This window comes from Lathyrus oleraceus, chromosome 2, assembly GCF_024323335.1.
Source record: "Lathyrus oleraceus cultivar Zhongwan6 chromosome 2, CAAS_Psat_ZW6_1.0, whole genome shotgun sequence".
Lineage (NCBI taxonomy): Eukaryota > Viridiplantae > Streptophyta > Magnoliopsida > Fabales > Fabaceae > Lathyrus > Lathyrus oleraceus.
This window is the reverse complement of record NC_066580.1, coordinates 126,606,169-126,623,469: the sequence shown is the minus strand read 5'-3', so window position 1 is coordinate 126,623,469 and position 17,301 is coordinate 126,606,169. Positions and strand designations below refer to the sequence as shown.

Sequence of the window (17,301 nt, the reverse complement as noted above, 5' to 3'; positions counted from 1 at the left end):
AAGTTCTTGGACTTTTTGGAAAGGTGAGGTCAAGCTCTTCAACTTTCATGTTGGACAAAATTCCATTTGAAGCTTGTAGGATGAAGTTATTTTGAGGGGAAAAAGTTTCCATTTTGGGCAGCTGAAATTACAGGTCACCTGCTATTTTTGGAAACTTTCTGTCTGACCTCCAAATCTTCAACCTTGGTCTTTGATATGTCAAATGAGACTCGTATGGACATGAATGGGGCCTTTCAAACCATTTCCCACCTTCCAATCCATAAAATCGGGCACAGTTGACCACAGTTGACTTTCTAGGGTTTTTGGTTGACTGAACAATGACTGGTGACTTCTGAGCATCCAACCTTTGGCCAAACCACTTCAAAATGATCCTTAGACCATATGAGCTTGATAGATCAACCCTAGGGCCTTGTCCCAATAAAAATGGCACTCACTTGCTTGATTGACTGATTCTCCTGATCAGTCTGACCCAATCCATCAATTGAGCTTGCTCTTGGGCAAATGAACAATGCAATGTTATGACCTAATATGAAATGAATGTAAACAATGGTAGGGTGCAAATTTGAGGTGCTACACCACCCTTCGACCTGAAACCACTATGGACCCTAGATGTAGAGTCGAGTGCTTTATTGCTGATCAAACATTGTCCGTAACTGGATGACCATAAAGACAGTTGATGGGTACTCCACGAAGCATGCTGAGGGGCATGAGTGACCTAGATGGAATTTTCCCATCCTGCGTAACATGATAAATGTCTATAGGCCCAATATTGAATTGGACAAGGATGACACGGTCTATGCCTTGTGTTCAATATAGACATAAGGGCAAAAGGGTAATTATACACATAAGTAATATCACAAAAGGATTTGTCATATCACATGACATTTTCGTGTCTTGCGTAGCAGTGATGTGTTACTAGATACCGCTCACTGTTTATTATGTTAAATACGTGATTTAATATAATTGCTAATGTCGTGAAAACCTATGGGGTCACACACAAAAGGACGGATTGATGAGAGATAGAGTAAATAAGGAACACCGTAAGGTATGGTGCACTTAAGTGAATTATAGAACATCGTAAGGTACGATGTACTTAAGTAGAATATGAAATATGGTGAGGTACCACGTGCTTAAGTGATTTTGGCATATCATAAGATATGAGCCACATACACTTAAGTGGGATTTTTAGCTTACATCCCACACAAGTGGTTCTATAAATAGAACCCTTATTCAGAAGCATTTGTTTAGATACAAAATTTGTTTCTCTCTCTCTCTCTCTCTCTCACACACACACACACACACACACACACACACATACACACTCAAAACCTTTATTCATAACAACTAGCACTGAGATTGAAGGGAATCCGTTTGTATGGACTGAGTAGAGGCGTTGTCACCATTAAACGTTCGTGATCACTCCTTAGATCTGCATCAAAGGATTCAATCGCCACAAGAGGTAATGGTTTCTATCACTGATCATACCTATTCTTAAGGATCACTAAAGGAGAAAATTTTAAATTCCGCTGCGTTTTGGATCGCTATTCTCCTTAAGTATTTGGTATAGGATATTCCGATTTCAAATAAACCTGAACAAAATGTTTTTTTTATAGATAACCGATACACATGATACGTCCGAATGAATTTTGAGTTGGTCTAATCCAAAGTGGTAAGAATGTTTCTGAGAAACCATATTGTGTTAAAGCAATACACACCCTATCATAAACATTTGTTATAATATGTCTCATTTCTGAGAAGCCCATTTGTCAAATGGTGCCAAACCACTAAGACATGGAACAAGAGCATTGAGAATTGCATCATAATTTTATTTTTTCCTATATAGCTTTGTGTATGATTCTGTATGCATCATTATATTTTATATAAGATGAATAAGGACTAGTTGGTAGTGTCTCTTAAATATGGATTGGTAACGACGGTGGAGGAGATGGTTTGCTAATGCGAGCACCATTGAAAACACTTTTTTGGGATTTTGGAGTCGGAGAATCTGAAAAATGTGAGTCAACATGTTCAAAGTATGAATGAGACCATCTGATGGAGTTGTCAGTTTGTGTTGGTTTGATAGGTTTTGATTATGTGATACTTACAAAGTAATGCAAACGATGTAGGAAACATCGCTGCAACTGAATTCATCAGTGTGGTGTCACGATCGATGACTATTACTTGGAGCATGTTCTCTTGGTCTTTCAACATAGTCTTTCACATTTCTAAAGCCCACGTAACATTGTCCTCTTTTTTCGGATTCCAAAAATGTAAAACCGATTGAATATGTCATCTCGTAGAAGTAACACCAATAATTTCTAGGAGTGAAAGTTTATACTTGTTTGTTTTGTATGTTAAATCAATTATGAGCACAATGGTAAATATGTTGAACAACTTGGTGGAATTGGGATGACTCTAAAATATATATCGAAAGGTAACTTTATCCTCACAAACTTTATACCTAGAAATATAGTGGTAATCTTCCAAAGGCTTCAACAGTTGTTACATCACAGATATTGGCCCTCTTAATGCCCTGCTATTTTGAGCATGCACGTTGTATATTTTCTTGATATTTGAAACATTTAGAGGTATTTTTCATTTCAAAGATGCGATGATTTCGGTGCCACCATGTTTAATGTCATGTTTGAAACAAGTTCCATCTCCTTCAGAAAAAGGTGACATACAATGGGATGACCGACTAGCTTGTCAGTCAAGGCATGATAATGTATACCGAAAATCACATTAAATTTCTATTGTCATCCATCATACGGTAATCACGCAATTTAAATGAGCACTCACATTTTCTCGATCCATTATCATCTCATTTCAACTTCCCAATCTGTGGTTGGTACGCGCCACTTCTTTTGCATCTCATTATTACAAATGTTTATCTTCTATTATAAGCATTGTCGGACCTTCTGATTACAACGCCAAACTCCAATTTTCCAACCTCCACGTGAATCCATTGTAGCATATGTTCACGAACCATAAACTCTTGTTTATTGTAAATTGTTCACGAACATCTACTTCGACAATAACTAGTCGATTACTTGATTTAACATTATCATTCACTTCATCCAGTTTAACATCATGCTTCACTTTGTCCGATTTAACATCCATCTGTAAGAACAAAAATTGTGATACAACAGATTCCTTGATTTTGATGATAACAAAGGATGAAACCAAAAATGGCACCCTAACGAAAAGTTTCTAAGTGTGCAGGACTCTGATGACATTATCAGATAGAGTACCAGATCAGAAGTATATTATCAAATGATCAGAAGCTCTGAAGAAGAAACAAGTTCAAGAAAGTCAAACTCTGAACTAAACAACAAGTATCAGAAGCATCTTAACAGGAAGTAAGTCCTAGAACCTCTGACTCTGAACAACGCTTTCTGAAGATTCTATTTAGATCAACATCAGAAGCAAGATTCCAAGGTTCTCCAGAAACACAAATACTCTGATTATGGATTTGCTAATCATGAAAGAGTAACGTTGAAGACAAGTAAAGATTTTCAAATGGATTTCCTAATTGAGAAAGAGACGTTAATCTCCAATCTCAATAAAGAAAATACTACTTGTGGTAAGTAGTCATTTCAAGAAGAAAAAGTCATCCTGCATTAGCTAATTATGTGATGGCGTAACTTCATCTCAATATCCACCAGTTTCAACTACCACTTCAACTGATCTATATAAAGGATTGAAAATCAATTTTCAGTAACACACATATACGAGAAAAAATCATACTGAAACATCAACAAGAAAAACACTCTTGCTCTCTATCTTCACGAAGCTTTTGCTTATTACGTGAAAAACTCTTGTTCTTAACATTGTAATATTTTGCTTTCTTAGAAGCACTCTAGATTACATAAATCTTTCTTCTATTGTTTTGTTGATTTCCTCAAGTGACTCTGTGTAGTCTGTATACTTGAGAGGGCTAAGAGATTTTGTATCTTAGACGTTGTTTGTAATCTTTCAAGATTAGTGGATTAAGTCCTTGTTGAAGGCGAAATCACCTTGGCCGGGTGGACTGGAGTAGCTTTGTGTTATAAGCGAACCAGTATAAAATCCTTGTGTGATTTTCATTTTGAAAAACGCTTATTTTTCCAAACAATTCAAACCCCCCCTTTCTTGTTTTTCTCACCTTCAATTGGTATCAGAGCTCCGGCTCTGTTATTGATTTTCTAATCAAACACTTAACCGTGTAGAGAGATCCAGTTCGAGAAAAACAATGGCCCACTCAAATGAAAGAGATTCTTACAATGCCAAGCCTCCTGTTTTTGATGGAGAGAAATTTGATTACTGGAAAGACAGAATCGAAAGTTTCTTTCTGGGTTATGATGCTGACCTATGGGACATTGTCACAGATGGATACAAACCTCCAGTCTTAAATGGAGCCGAAGTTCCCAGAAGTAAGATGTCAGAAGATCAGAAACGTATTTTCAAAAATCACCACAAGGCCAGAACAATACTTCTAAATGCTATATCATACAATGAATATGAAAAGATCACCAACAGAGAGACTGCCAAAGATATACTTGACTCTCTGAAGATGACCCATGAAGGAAACTCCCAAGTCAAGGAGACGAAGGCTCTGGCACTTATCCAGAAATATGAAGCCTTCAAAATGGAAGACGACGAAGCTGTAGAGGCTATGTTTTCTAGATTTCAAACTCTTATTGCAGGTCTTAAAGTGTTAGACAAAGGATACACGACTGCAGATCATGTTAAGAAGATAGTCAGAAGTCTGCCAAAGAAATGGAGACCTATGGTTACTGCTCTAAAGCTGTCAAAGGATCTGAACAATATCAACCTTGAAGAACTTGTTAGTTCTCTCAGAAGCCATGAGATAGAACTAGAGGAGGATGAGCCTCAGAAAAAGAACAAGTCCGTAGCGCTTAAGTCCAGATCTGAAAGACGGAAGCCTGACAGAACCAAAGCTCTCCAGGCAGAAGCTGAAGATACTGACGATTCTGAACCAGAAGACTCTGATGATGAAGAAGAGTTGTCCCTACTAACCAGAAGAGTCAAGCAACTCTGGAAAAAGAGGAACAACAACTTCAGAAGACCAAGACCCAGAGGGGATCGATCAGAGTCAACTTCAAAAGGTAAAGCTAACAAAGATATTACCTGTTATGAATGTAAAGAAACAGGTCATTACAGAAATGAATGCCCCAAGTTGAAGAAAGACAACCCTAGAAAAGAAAGCTTCAAGAAAAACACCTTCAGAACAAAGAAAGGACTGATGGCTACCTGGGATGACAGTGAATCTGGATCATCAGAATCTGACTCTGACGAACAAGCCAACGTAGCACTTATGGCTACCACATCCAGCTGTTCAGACGAAGAATCTGAAGAGGTATTTTCTGAACTTTCTAGATCTGACTTAGAATCATGTTTGTCAGAAACTCTTACTTCTTATCAGAAATTAAAACAAAAGTTTAAAAACGTTAAAGGCTGTCTTAAAGCAAAATTTGAAGAGTGTAGTGAACTTGAGATAACAATTCTATCACAAGAAGATACAATCAAATCCTTAATGTTAGAAAGAAATGAAGCAAAAATAAAATTAGAAGAAACGTTATCTCAAGCACCACAAATTTCAAATAAAATTATTTACAAATATGAAGAAGCCTTTCAAGAATTTCTGAAGAATGGGATAGATAGGAGTATTATGGCATCCATGATTTATGGAGTAAGTCAGAACAATAAAAGGGGAATTGGGTATGATCCTAATGAAGATAAAACTTCTGCAAGTGATAAAATTAAATCTCCTTTTTCATATCACTACACACACACACAAGAACACAAATTTAAAAATGCTAGAAGACCCAAAGTTGTAAGAAACTCTGGGAAAACTAATCTAAAAGGACCCAAGAGATTCTGGGTACCGAAAGATAAGATTATCTATGTTGCAGATATCCTATGCAGCAAAGTTCAGACACCAGTCATGGTACCTGGACTCTGGATGCTCGCGACACATGACGGGAAGAAAGTCTATGTTCCAAAGTCTGGAACTTAAAGACGCTGGATTTGTAGGCTTCGGAGGAGATCAGAAAGGAAGGATCAGAGGCTCCGGAACTATTGGTAATGGTACTCTTCCCTCTATATCTGATGTTCTTTATGTAGAAGGATTAATGCATAACTTGTTATCCATAAGTCAATTAAGTGATAACGGTTATGATGTAATCTTCAATCAAAAAACATGTAAAGCCATTAATCAGAACGATGGCTCTGTCCTTTTCACAGGCAAGAGGAAAAACAACATTTACAAAATAAATCTTTCTGATTTAAAAGATCAAAATGTTAAATGTCTAATGTCAGTTCACGAAGAGCAATGGGTATGGCATAGACGCTTAGGCCACATTAGCATGAGGAAACTTTCTCAGCTAACTAAACTCGAGTTAGTCAGAGGCCTACCTAAACTGAAGTTTTCTTCAGATGCTCTGTGTGAAGCTTGTCAGAAAGGAAATTTTCAAAAACATCTTTTAAAAAGAAAAATGTTGTTTCTACCTCTAAGCCTCTGGAACTTCTTCACATTGACTTATTTGGTCCTGTGAAAACAGCATCAGTTAATGGAAAGAAGTATGGACTTGTCATTGTTGATGATTACAGTCGCTGGACATGGGTAAAATTCCTAAAGCACAAGAGTGAGTCTCACTCTGTATTCACCAGTTTCTGTTCCAAAGTGCAAAAAGAATTTGACTCCAAAATTGTTAGAGTCAGAAGTGATCATGGTGGAGAATTTGAAAATAAAGATTTTGAAGAATTATTTGATTCTAATGGAATATCCCATGATTTCTCCTGCCCTAGAACTCCACAACAAAATGGAGTTGTAGAGAGGAAGAATAGGACACTCCAAGAAATGGCCAGAACCATGATCAATGAAACTAATGTAGCAAAGCACTTTTGGGCAGAAGCTGTAAATACAGCGTGTTACATTCAGAATAGAATCTCTATAAGACCTATTCTAGAAAAGACTCCCTATGAACTGTGTAAAGGAAGAAAACCCAACATCTCATATTTTCATCCTTTTGGATGCTCTTGTTTTATATTAAATACTAAAGAACATCTGAACAAGTTTGATTCCAAAGCACAGAAAGGTATTATGTTAGGATACTCAGAACGCTCTAAAGGCTATAGAGTATACAACACAGAAACCAAAATTGTGGAGGAATCAATTCATGTCAGATTTGATGATAAGCTTGACCCTGAAAAGTCAAAGCTAGTTGAAAAGTTTGCAGATTTGGAAATCACTCTTGTAGAATCTGAGAAAACTCCAGAAGCAACTGTCACTCAAGACTCTGAAGAAATTAAATCTCCAGAAATTCCAAGGAAAGTTAAAAGTCGTATTAACGTATCTGAAGATTTGATTTTGGGAAACAAAGATGAACCTGTTAGAACCAGATCTACCTTCAGAACTTCTGAAGATATTCCTCTGGGACTAGTGTCTCTGATTGAGCCTACGTCCTGTGATGAAGCTCTTCAAGATAACGATTGGGTGGCAGCTATGCAAGAAGAATTAGATCAATTCTCAAATAATGATGTCTGGGATCTCGTTCCTAAACCCAGAGGCACTCATGTCATTGGAACCAGATGGGTTTTCAGAAACAAGCTGAACGAGAAAGGAGAAGTTGTCAGAAACAAAGCACGACTGGTAGCTCAAGGTTATAGTCAACAAGAAGGTATTGATTATAATGAAACTTTTGCTCCAGTCGCGAGGTTAGAATCTATTCGTCTTCTTGTATCTTTTGCTATTAATCATTCTATCAAATTATACCAAATGGATGTCAAGAGTGCATTTCTTAATGGTTATATTTCAGAAGAAGTGTATGTCAATCAACCTCCAGGTTTTGAAAATTCAAACTTTCCAGAACATGTTTTTAAACTTAAGAAATCCTTATATGGACTTAAACAAGCTCCCAGAGCTTGGTATGAACGCTTAAGCAATTTTCTTCTGGAACAAAATTTTATCAGAGGGAAAGTTGATTCTACACTCTTCTGTAAAAACCTTAATAATGATCTCATGATATGCCAGATTTATGTTGATGATATTATTTTTGGTTCTGCTAATATCTCTGTTTGCCAAGAATTTTCTAAGTTAATGCAGGCAAAATTTGAAATGAGTTTAATGCAAGAATTAAAGTTCTTTCTGGGAATTCAAATTAATCAAACTCCAGAAGTCACGTACGTCCATCAAAGTAAATATATTAAAGACGTTCTGAAGAAGTTTGACATGACTGAATGCAACTCTGCAAAAACTCCCATGCACCCAACTTGCATTCTGGAAAAGGAAGAAGTAAGCAACAAGGTTTGTCAGAAGCTCTATCGAGGTATGATAGGCTCTCTTCTCTATCTGACTGCTACTCGTCCTGATATTCTCTTTAGCGTCTGTCTTTGTGCCAGATTCCAATCAGATCCTAGAGAATCTCATTTAACAGCTGTTAAGAGAATTCTTAAGTATCTGAAAGGAACTCCTAACCTGGGCCTGATGTATGAGAAAACATCAGAGTATAGACTTTCTGGTTACTGTGATGCAGACTACGCAGGAGATAGAATAGAACGAAAAAGCACATCTGGAAATTGCCAGCTTCTGGGAAACAATCTAATCTCCTGGGCTAGCAAAAGACAGTCAACTATTGCTCTATCAACTGCAGAAGCAGAATACATCTCAGCATCACTGTGCACAACTCAGATGCTCTGGATGAAGCATCAGCTAGAAGATCTTCAGATATTTGAGAGTAACATTCCTATCTTTTGTGATAATACTGCTGCTATTTGTTTAAGTAAGAATCCCATTCTACATTCCAGAGCCAAACACATAGAAATAAAACATCATTTTATCAGAGACTATGTTCAGAAAGGGATAGTAACATTGAAGTTCATTGATACAGAACATCAATGGGCAGATATCTTTACTAAGCCTCTAGCTGAAGATAGATTTCTTTTTATCTTAGAAAATCTGAACATTAAAAATTGCCCTGAGTGAAAAATGGCTCTGAAAAATGTAAAATGTGAATCTGATGTAAACAAATGTACTTCTGCCTCTGACTCTGATACTTCTACAAGTTAAGAAGATATCTGAGTTAGAAATCTTCAGAAACCAATCCTTTGGTATTCCTGAAGATCAGATACATCAACACGTGGAGCTCTAAACGTCTAACCCTAGAACTTCTAGACAGCTGTCAAAAGAAATCAAAGGTCAGAACGTTTGAAATCTCCTAGAGCAGTGTGCGTACTGTTGGGATTAGACATTCATTTATTAGCTGTAATCATTTTTCCCCCCAAACGTGCTATTTTGATTTTTGTGCTAACGCTGGAATGTGTGTCGTTTTGCATGTTTTTACTTAGAGTATATAAACACTTTCTCTCACTTTTCACACTTATCACTCTCACTCACTCTAAAACCCTAAACCCTCTCTCAAAGCATTCTCTGCAAGTTCTTCATCAATCTTCATCTTCTTCTTCATGGATGCTCAACAACAAGAAGTTTTTAACTTCTCTCAACAGATGGAATCAAGTTCTAATCCCCAAACCTCAAACACTCAAACACCAACGGTTACTGGTGTCACCATAACCCCTGTTTACAAAGAACCTCACGTTCTTGACCGTGAACGCCACATTAACCTTTCAACCCCCTTTGAAGGCTTGGATGTATTGTGCGAATCGTTGGTTGATTTCGACAACCTAAGAAGAAATGGTGTTGATCTAACTGGAGAACTGCGTCAACAAGGGTGGGAGAACTATTTCCAAAGGTTGTATGGTCCAATTTACCCACTTCTGGTCAAGGAATTCTGGAGACATGCAGATGCAGATGACAACTTCATCGTCTCCTTTGTTCTGGGAGTGAAGATAGTTATCACAGAAGGGTCCATTGCCTCTCTGTTGAATATGGAAAGAAGTGGAGGAAAAAGGATCTACAACATTCCTCCTAGGTCAAAACGCATCACAGATGTGATAAACCCAACAATCTTCAAACCAAATGTTGAAGGAAACCCATCTAAGAACAAGGAGCTACACCAGAACCTCAGAGTGTGGCTGAAGATTATTCTGGGAACAATCCACCACCGTCCAGCCTCCAACTCTTCTGATTACATTAATGCAGACCAGAAATGCATTTTGTACTGTATTCAGAAGGGTGTGAAGATCAATCTCCCTGCTCTCCTCTTCAGATATCTGAGAGATTCAGCCAGAGAAACCAGGAATAACATGAAGCCCAGATCCTACATTCCTCTGGGAAGATTGCTATCTGACGTCTTCATTGAGCATGGACTAGTAGATGAGCTGGAAAAGACCAAGTTGATGGATGATCTGGCAATTGATGTGGGGAAGCCTCTGAATGCCAGAAACCTCAAGAGTATGGGGATAATACAAGTCAGGCCAACTCTGGATACAACCTGGGATAGTTTGAAAGATCAGAGGAAGATGCCTCATGGCCTTGCCAGATTCTTCAAGAACGAACCCAGAGACGCTGTTGCTATCTATCTTCAGCGTCTGCTGGATGATGGTATTGACATCTCTGATTTCAGCCTCGATGACTGTCTGGACTCTGAAGAAGATTTAGTCAGATACAAGAGAGGTATTTCTGAAAAGAAGATAGCACCACCAGCAAAGAAGGCCAGACTTGAAGGAGCTTCTGGAAGCGGATCTTCAGCTCCTCTGCAATTTTCTACTGGTAAGTCTGTTCCTCCTGCTACCTCTGAATTCATGATGGCTTCCTCTAATCCTCTCTCTTCACAACCCATTTATACCACCTCTGACATTACACCCTCAATCACCAGAACCTCCCAACCTACACCAGTTCTAAACATAGCAAGAACTTTCATACCTCCCTCTATACCTGCACAAACTCACCAAAGCACTTCATCCTCATCATCCTCAGCACCAGAATCACCCCCATATGTTTCCCTCTCATCTGACCCTGAATTTTCTGACCCTGAATCCCCAACTATAGCCACACTTTACGCTCATAGACTTGCTTCACAACAAACACAAACCACAGAACCTGAAATAACTTCACCACTCCAACAAACAACCACCATCCCCTCTGAAACTCAACCCTCTGAAACTCAACCATCTGATCCCCACACCTCTGATATCACCCCACCAAAAATTCCCGCTGCACCTGAAGCAGAATCTGAACCCTTAGACTTAAACCCTCTTTACGCTTCATCCCAATCTTCTGAACCTCAACCTGAACCAGAAATTGAACCAGAACCTCTCACTTTAAATCTCAGCCCTCCAAACTCTCCACCTCACACCTCTGAACCAGAACCTGAACCTGAGCTTTCTAAACCTACCCTTAAGGAAGCCATCTTTATGATTGCAGAGGCTTCAGCTCGAAAGGTTGATTCTCTGGTCACTAACTCTGAAATCAGTGATGATCCTGAATCTGTAAGGACACACTGGAACAGAGTCATTGGCTGGATGACATCTGAGTCCTTTAGGCTGAAGAGCATATCTGAACAAGTCAGAAATGACTACATCAGAAATGCTGAGGCAAGACTCCAGGAGAGACTTGCCAGAGAGGCTGAAGCCAGAAGGCTAGAAGAAGAGAGGTTGGCCAAGGAAGCTGAAGAAGAAGCAAAAAGGCTAGAAGAAGAAAGACTTGCTAAGGAAGCTGAACTCCTAAGGCAAAAGGAAGCTGAAGCCAAGGCTCTGGCAGATGCAGAAGCTCAAGCTGCTGCTGAAGCTGAAGCTCAGCAAGCTCTGACTCTGGGGGAGTCATCTTCTGTGATTCCTACGGTTCTTCAGACTCTGAAAGAACTCAAGCAAGATCAGAATGAACTCCGGGCAAGAATGGACAAGCAAGATACTGTCAACGAAAACATCCAGAACATGCTTGCTATGCTGCTTCAGAGAATGCCTCCGCCTCCGAACCCTTAGGCACTTAGGATTTACTTTGCTTGCCTATTGTTTTTGCTTCTGTCTTCTTTTGACTCTGATGTTTTTCTTGTTCTTTTGAAACTGATGTTTTGTTTGTTGCCTTTGTGCTTCTATCTATGAATTTTAAGTTTTTCTCTTTATCTATTTTTTTTTCTTTACTTATTTTTACTATGTCTTTTTGATTCTGACAAAAAGGGGGAGAAAGTAATTATTAGCTCTGATGAAAATATTGTCTAAAACCATCAAGCATTCTGCAACATTTTTTTATATAAACAAAATTATCTAACTTGGACTTAAGAAATTGCAGAAAATCTCAGAAACCTCTTTACTTAAGAAACTCTGGTAAGAACTTCAGAACCTCTGAACTCCCTAGTACTATCTCAGGGGGAGCTTCTGTCTATCTGATCTATTTTTATTCATGTTTCATCTGCTAATTATAGCTGTTTTGTCATCATCAAAAAGGGGGAGATTGTAAGAACAAAAATTGTGATACAACAGATTCCTTGATTTTGATGATAACAAAGGATGAAACCAAAAATGGCACCCTAACGAAAAGTTTCTAAGTGTGCAGGACTCTGATGACATCATCAGATAGAGTACCAGATCAGAAGTATATTATCAAATGATCAGAAGCTCTGAAGAAGAAACAAGTTCAAGAAAGTCAAACTCTGAACTAAACAACAAGTATCAGAAGCATCTTAACAGGAAGTAAGTCCTAGAACCTCTGACTCTGAACAACGCTTTCTGAAGATTCTATTTAGATCAACATCAGAAGCAAGATTCCAAGGTTCTCCAGAAACACAAATACTCTGATTATGGATTTGCTAATCATGAAAGAGTAACGTTGAAGACAAGTAAAGATTTTCAAATGGATTTCCTAATTGAGAAAGAGACGTTAATCTCCAATCTCAATAAAGAAAATACTACTTGTGGTAAGTAGTCATTTCAAGAAGAAAAAGTCATCCTGCATTAGCTAATTATGTGATGGCGTAACTTCATCTCAATATCCACCAGTTTCAACTACCACTTCAACTGATCTATATAAAGGATTGAAAATCAATTTTCAGTAACACACATATACGAGAAAAAATCATACTGAAACATCAACAAGAAAAACACTCTTGCTCTCTATCTTCACGAAGCTTTTGCTTATTACGTGAAAAACTCTTGTTCTTAACATTGTAATATTTTGCTTTCTTAGAAGCACTCTAGATTACATAAATCTTTCTTCTATTGTTTTGTTGATTTCCTCAAGTGACTCTGTGTAGTCTGTATACTTGAGAGGGCTAAGAGATTTTGTATCTTAGACGTTGTTTGTAATCTTTCAAGATTAGTGGATTAAGTCCTTGTTGAAGGCGAAATCACCTTGGCCGGGTGGACTGGAGTAGCTTTGTGTTATAAGCGAACCAGTATAAAATCCTTGTGTGATTTTCATTTTGAAAAGCGCTTATTTTTCCAAACAATTCAAACCCCCCCTTTCTTGTTTTTCTCACCTTCACCATCCTCACAATATCTTTGGGAAACATATTTTGATGCACCATATCTAATACCACAAAAAACTGGAATTTTTTTTAATTCAGAGATGCATATCCAAACCACGCCAAACTTTGTCCGGAGATACATATCCGACTGAACATTTATATTTTCAGCTAAAAAAACACATTAATGCAAGGAATGAAGGATGTAATGAATGAACTTTATATGTATTTCCAACTTCGTTTGCTCACTTTGATGTAATGAAATACACGAAGGATGTTTTGGCGTTGAAAAGTTGATTGAGAATGAAAGATTTTTTTAAAGGATTTTAAAAATGAAGTGTGTGTGAGCATGAAGAAGAAGATCATGCAATGTGGTGTTTTATCCAAATTCCCGCTTGACATTTCTGGAGATGCATCTCCGAAAACATCACTGAGTCGTTAAATAAAATAGTTCAGTGAATAAAAACACCATAAATGAGTACATGAGGTATTTCGAAGATGCATCTTTGGTTACATCCAAATAACATAAACAGATGCATCTCCGAATCATATTTTTGTTCAAAATAGGGTGGACATCAGAAAGGCAAGAACTTGTGTGATTTTGGATGCATTTTGGAGTTGTATCTCCAAACGCATGAATGACATTTTTAAATTTTCAGGAGTGTTAGGCGCACCCTGAGGGTGGAAAGAAGATTTTCCTTTGTGATATACATACTATGGCTAGATTCAGAGCATTTAACCTGTCTCCCCTCAATTAAACATGGCACCCAACATATTTTCATAATTCCTAAATTGTCCATGGACAAATTTGAGTCAAAATTGCAAAAGGAAATCCCAATAGTTCATTCGAAATTTCCGATAACATATTAAATTTCCGGTAGTTCATTTTTAAATTGTCGATATGAATCTTTTATGGTTTTTTTGAAAAGTGTTTCAATTTATCGGAAATTTTGAAAAGTATGGTAGTTTATCGAAAATTTTGAAATTTACAGTAGTGTAAAAAAAATTCAAAAGTTTTGGATTTTTTTCCTTTGAAAATTCTAATATTTCTTTAAATTTTTTTCAAAAATAATTGATTTTTACCAAAAATTTCAGAAATTTTCGCTATTTTTTTGAAAATTCTAATATCTTTTCGAAAATTTCAATAAACACAATAGAAAATCTCAAAAAATTTAGTAAAAGCATGACAGCCATTACGTGGGAGTGTTAGGTTTAGTTTGGAGGGTGGCATGCTATATCCTTCTTATCCATAGTTAATTAGAGAAGTTTCAAATTAAAAAAAAAACCAAAGTTGAGCCTTAAAAATTTCATTGAATTCTAGAAAAGAGGCCCAATAAGTTACACCGACACTTTAAAGTTTCATTAATATATTCGACAATTAAGAAACAAATGAAAGAGTAGACAAAAACATGATCCTGTATACAAAAACAATAGAAAAGAAAAAGAAGAAAACGAATCTACTAGTTTGAGAGAAGGTTAAGGAAGCACTAGGCATGTGGGGATATTAAGGATAAAAAGGCAAAGAATGTTATGATTCATAAAGCCAAGAATTGAGGAACAAATGGGTCTGAATCAATGATTATTTGAACTCCAAGGTCAAATTTTATGCACCAGACACAGCGTGGTGAACCATATTATGAATTTCAATCCTTCATCTGACAGCAAAAATGTTTAGGTACATAGATTGCAGTCCAGACAATACGTAAGCAAAGAATGACTGCAAAACATTTTTTGCAACACAGAACATGATACAAGTATGATTTGATTTTGACATTCTAGTTCAATAGTAGTGCCACACTGAAACACCTATGATCAATGATCATCAATATATGCATGCTTTTGGCATGCAACTTTTTAAGAGAATTATACCACTCCATCATACTTAGTCTCCTTAATTTCAACTTTAAGTTGTTAATTAACTCCAATAAATTTTTGAAGCATCAACGTTTCTGATGAACGGTAGCGTGTCTGATGTCTGACGCATGACGTGTCTGACACCGAAATATGTCATTACATTCAATTAGTCCATTGATGCTAACATATACGTGTCAGTGTTGTGTCCAGTATCCATGTTTGAGTCAATACTTCATAGATTTTAAATAGATCTAATCAGATACCCGAAATTATCAGATGGATCGTAGAATGGAACTTGCTCAAGTCAAATAAGGTTTTATAAGAATCTATAAATCTTTACTATAAATATAAGCCTCCAAATATTTTCTTGACATATTTTTTACATAATGATAATAAATAGTATATATTAGAAAAAGTTTGATGCACAACTATATCACACTTATTACTATGAGATAATTATTTACATGAACCTAAATATAAAAAAACTAATAATGTTATAGTAATGTAAAACAGTTGTGCATGTTTGCTGGTAGCAATGATGAGATAAAGTAATTTGGTAGACAAACTTGGTCCCTACACTTTCATTTTATGACTTTTCTAATAAACCACTAACTTTACATTTTTCCATCTTATAAACCATTTTTTTCTCTTGCCAAAGGGTGATTGGGATTAGATCAATTACCTCTTATGGGAAATAACAAGTTCAAATTTTCAGATATGATACCAAATGCTTGGTTTTACAAGCTAAAAGATATGAGCAAATCATCAAGGAAAAGAAATGGTTCATCACATTTCATGAAGAACAAAGTAATAACTTCACCAACATCAACATCTCAAAGGTCACAACATTCAAGGTATTCTTCACATTGTTTCTCTAATGAACCAATAAGGGTTGGTAAGTTGTTTAACACACCAAATCATACCAAAGATTTGAGCTTTCCATTCAATGATTCACCAAGAATGTCTTCCAAGAGAAGGGTTGGAAGAAAAACTATTTACAAGCCTTCTCATTCTTCTCAACCATTTGATCAAGTTCAAGTTCAAGTTCAAGTTCAATCACAAGAACATGATTTGTCTTCAATTGAAAATTCTTCTTGTGAGTCTTATCATAATCAATGTGTTTCTTCTGAATCTGAATTTTGTGATAGCTTTTCGGTTCCGGATTTGCTTAATTGTAGTTGTAGAGTTAGCTCTTCAACTAATGATATCATCATAGACATGAACAATGAATCTTTTCAAGGAAATTCTAAACACTTAGATGGTTTTGAATCTTTTGATGCATTTTCACAACTTGGTCTAGCTCCTATACTAACAAAGCAAGTGAAGTTCGACGATGATAAGATCGTCGAGGCTACTAAATCACGAAGTTCGTCCGAATCAGACGAGCTGAAAATCGATCATTCCTTCTCCTCTATCAAAGTTAATCAAAGAAGGAGAAAAAAAAGTCAAATAGGTAAAAAAGCTTCTCCTAATTCTTCTCAAGGTATAAGGCTTAGAGTGAATTCTCCAAAGCTTGTTAATAGAAAAATTCAAGCTTGTGGAAGAAAGAGTGTTTCAAGGAATGAGGCAGGGTTTGTAGATGGATTTGCTGTTGTTAAGTCATCAATTGATCCAATAAGTGATTTCAAGGAATCAATGGTGGAGATGATTGTTGAGAATAATATAAGAGGATCAAAGGATTTGGAGAATTTACTTGCTTGCTATCTTTCTCTTAATTCAAGTGAATATCATGATCTTATTGTTAAAGCTTTTGAGCAAATTTGGTATGATATGGCTCAACTTAGAATGTAAAAAGTTTAATATCGTTGAATGCATGTTTATAATTATAAGTCTTGTAATTATTTAACACTACTCTATTGATCAAACTCCTTTTCCTATTCTTCTGAAGTTGAAACTCATTAATCATTAACATAACTTCATTAACTATGCATTTGAACTAGGTTAATCATAATTTTCAGATGTTCAATTACATGTAAATTTGAATACTTTAAAATTATGGTTTGTCACATTTAAATTTGTGGTCAATCAAATTATGTTGGTCGTTAATGTGCTTCAATACTTATACATACATCTTTTGCGGATCGAT

The 17,301-nt window shown here is 36.6% G+C and overlaps 1 protein-coding gene across 1 annotated transcript; it reads left to right on the top strand.

The window, feature by feature from the left end:
* Positions 1-15,783: 15,783 nt before the first annotated feature.
* On the top strand, positions 15,784-17,061 carry LOC127118446 (transcription repressor OFP2). Its single transcript, XM_051048653.1, has one exon. It carries the CDS (start codon positions 15,903-15,905, stop codon positions 17,004-17,006), a length of 1,104 nt encoding a protein of 367 aa, XP_050904610.1. The 5' UTR covers positions 15,784-15,902; the 3' UTR covers positions 17,007-17,061.
* The last annotated feature ends 240 nt before the right edge of the window (positions 17,062-17,301 follow it).

Coding starts and splice junctions, on each gene's coding strand:
- LOC127118446 (XM_051048653.1), top strand. CDS start 15,903: ATGGGAAATAACAAGTTCAAATTTTCAGATATGATACCAAATGCTTGG.